Genomic DNA, 2,012 nt, shown 5'->3' with positions numbered 1-2,012 from the left:
CTATGTAATGTGATTGAGGAAACTTTGAGTGGAATAGAAAGGATATTTATCAGGAAAATTGGAAAAACCTCTCTGCTCTGATAGATCCTCTCCCATCGACTCCTTGGGCATCAAGCATCTGCATTTTACACAGGAAGGTCCCAATTGATAACTGATTATCCAAACTAAATATTAATAGTGCCTACTTTCCAAAGGTTTAGATAAGAAATTAAATATCCACCGTACCTACTCAAGAATCTTCTCAAATTTATTAAGGGGTAAATATTCATAGATGTCTTTGTTCTAAAGGTAAGGTTTAGATTCTCTGAACAAATGGGGAAACATATAGGAAAATATAGAAGATATCCATAACAAGAAAGAGAGAGCTATGATTCTTTTGCAGTGAGAGAAATGAGAGTGCTCATGACTAAGAGTTCTGGATAATGCACAAGGAAAGTGAGACAAGCGTACTGATGTACTATACATAATCCTGGAGTAACCGACTTAAGTGGTAAATCAAAAATAACCCCCCAATTTCATTAGAGTTATACTGAGAGTAACAGCTGTGTAAACAAATGTCAAAGGGCGATATGGGTCCATACATAACATGTGAGTTCATATTCAAAATTTCTTGTTGTGCATATTGGATTTTGCTGCATTTTCCTGTCCTGTGAACCAAAAGGATAAGACAGATACTGACATTAGGCTATTCTGTTGATAATCCTCCACAAGGCATTCTTGATATCTTTGTTCCTCAGGCTGTAGATGAAGGGGTTCAACATGGGGGTGACCAGGGTGTACATCGCTGAGGCCACTAAACTCTTCTGGGGGGAAGGGGAGACAGCTGAACTGAGGTACACCCCAAGAGCTGTTCCATAAAATAAACAAACAACTGACAGGTGAGAGCCACAGGTAGAAAAGACTTTGTACTTCCCACCTGTTGATGGAATTCTCAGAATGGAGGAAACAATTTGAGTATAAGAATAAAGGATCCCTGAGATGGGAATCCCACCAAAAATGGCACCAGTAAAATAGATTAATATGTCATCAATGGAGGTGTCCGAACAGGCAAGATGGATAAGTTGAGGGGCGTCACAAAAGAAATTAGGGATTTCTACATTTGTGCAGAAGGTAAGCTGTGAAATCATCAAGAAGTGAATTTGGGAGTCCAAAAGGCTGATGAAAAATGACACCAGGACCAACAAACCACATACGTGGGGCTTTATGATAACCAGGTAGTGCAGGGGGTAACAAATGGCCACAAACCGGTCATAGGCCATCACGGCCAGGAGTAGACTGTCCAAACAGCCAAAGAGGAAAAAAAAGGACACCTGAGTGAGGCAGCCTGCATAAGTGATGGATTTGCTGTGTGCCTGGATATTCACCAGCATCTTTGGGACTGTGGTGGTGATAAAACCAATGTCAGCCAAAGACAGATTGGAAAGGAAGAAGTACATAGGGGTGTGGAGGTGGGAATCAGCACTGACAGCCAGGATAATGAGCAGGTTTCCAAGTATGGCAACCAGGTACATGCAGAGGAAGAGCCCAAGTATGAAGGGCTGAAGTACTGGATCTTCTGAGAGTCCCATGAGGAGGAATTCTGAGACATGTGTAAGATTCTGTAGTTCCATGTAGAAGAGACACCTGTTGAAGAAGAAGAGATAGTTGGAGTTCTCTTGCAGTGCAGTGGGTTAAGGATCTAGCATTGTCTCTCTAGCGGATTGGGCCACTGCTGTGCCACAGATTCTATGCCTAGCCCAGTTAATTCCACATGCTACAGGTGCAGCTGAAAAAAAAAATCTAGAGAGACATTTGGAGTAAACAAAACAAGACACCCAGATAAGTGTATACATTTTTGATTCAAGAACGCTACCAGTAAAATATTCATACTTGAGGACCATACACCTCAGGACCTTCATGAATATTTCTATTTGAGTTCTTAAAAGAATTTTCTTCTTCATGTCTGGGTTATTCACCTTTTTCTGTACACAGTAATGTTAGAGATGTTAGGCTGAAGAATGTTATAGAAGAAA

General features: G+C 40.9%; 1 protein-coding gene across 1 annotated transcript; it reads right to left on the bottom strand.

Moving 5' to 3' along the window:
• Nucleotides 1-680: 680 nt before the first annotated feature.
• LOC110258277 (olfactory receptor 7E24-like) lies at nt 681-1,613 on the bottom strand. Its single transcript, XM_021081450.1, has one exon. The coding sequence runs from the start codon at nt 1,608-1,610 to the stop codon at nt 681-683; it is 930 nt and encodes a 309-aa protein (XP_020937109.1). The 5' UTR covers nt 1,611-1,613.
• Between the last annotated feature and the right edge of the window lie 399 nt (nt 1,614-2,012).

This window comes from Sus scrofa, unplaced genomic scaffold, assembly GCF_000003025.6.
Source record: "Sus scrofa isolate TJ Tabasco breed Duroc unplaced genomic scaffold, Sscrofa11.1 Contig1771, whole genome shotgun sequence".
Taxonomy (NCBI): domain Eukaryota; kingdom Metazoa; phylum Chordata; class Mammalia; order Artiodactyla; family Suidae; genus Sus; species Sus scrofa.
This window is presented reverse-complemented; position numbering and strand designations above follow the sequence as displayed.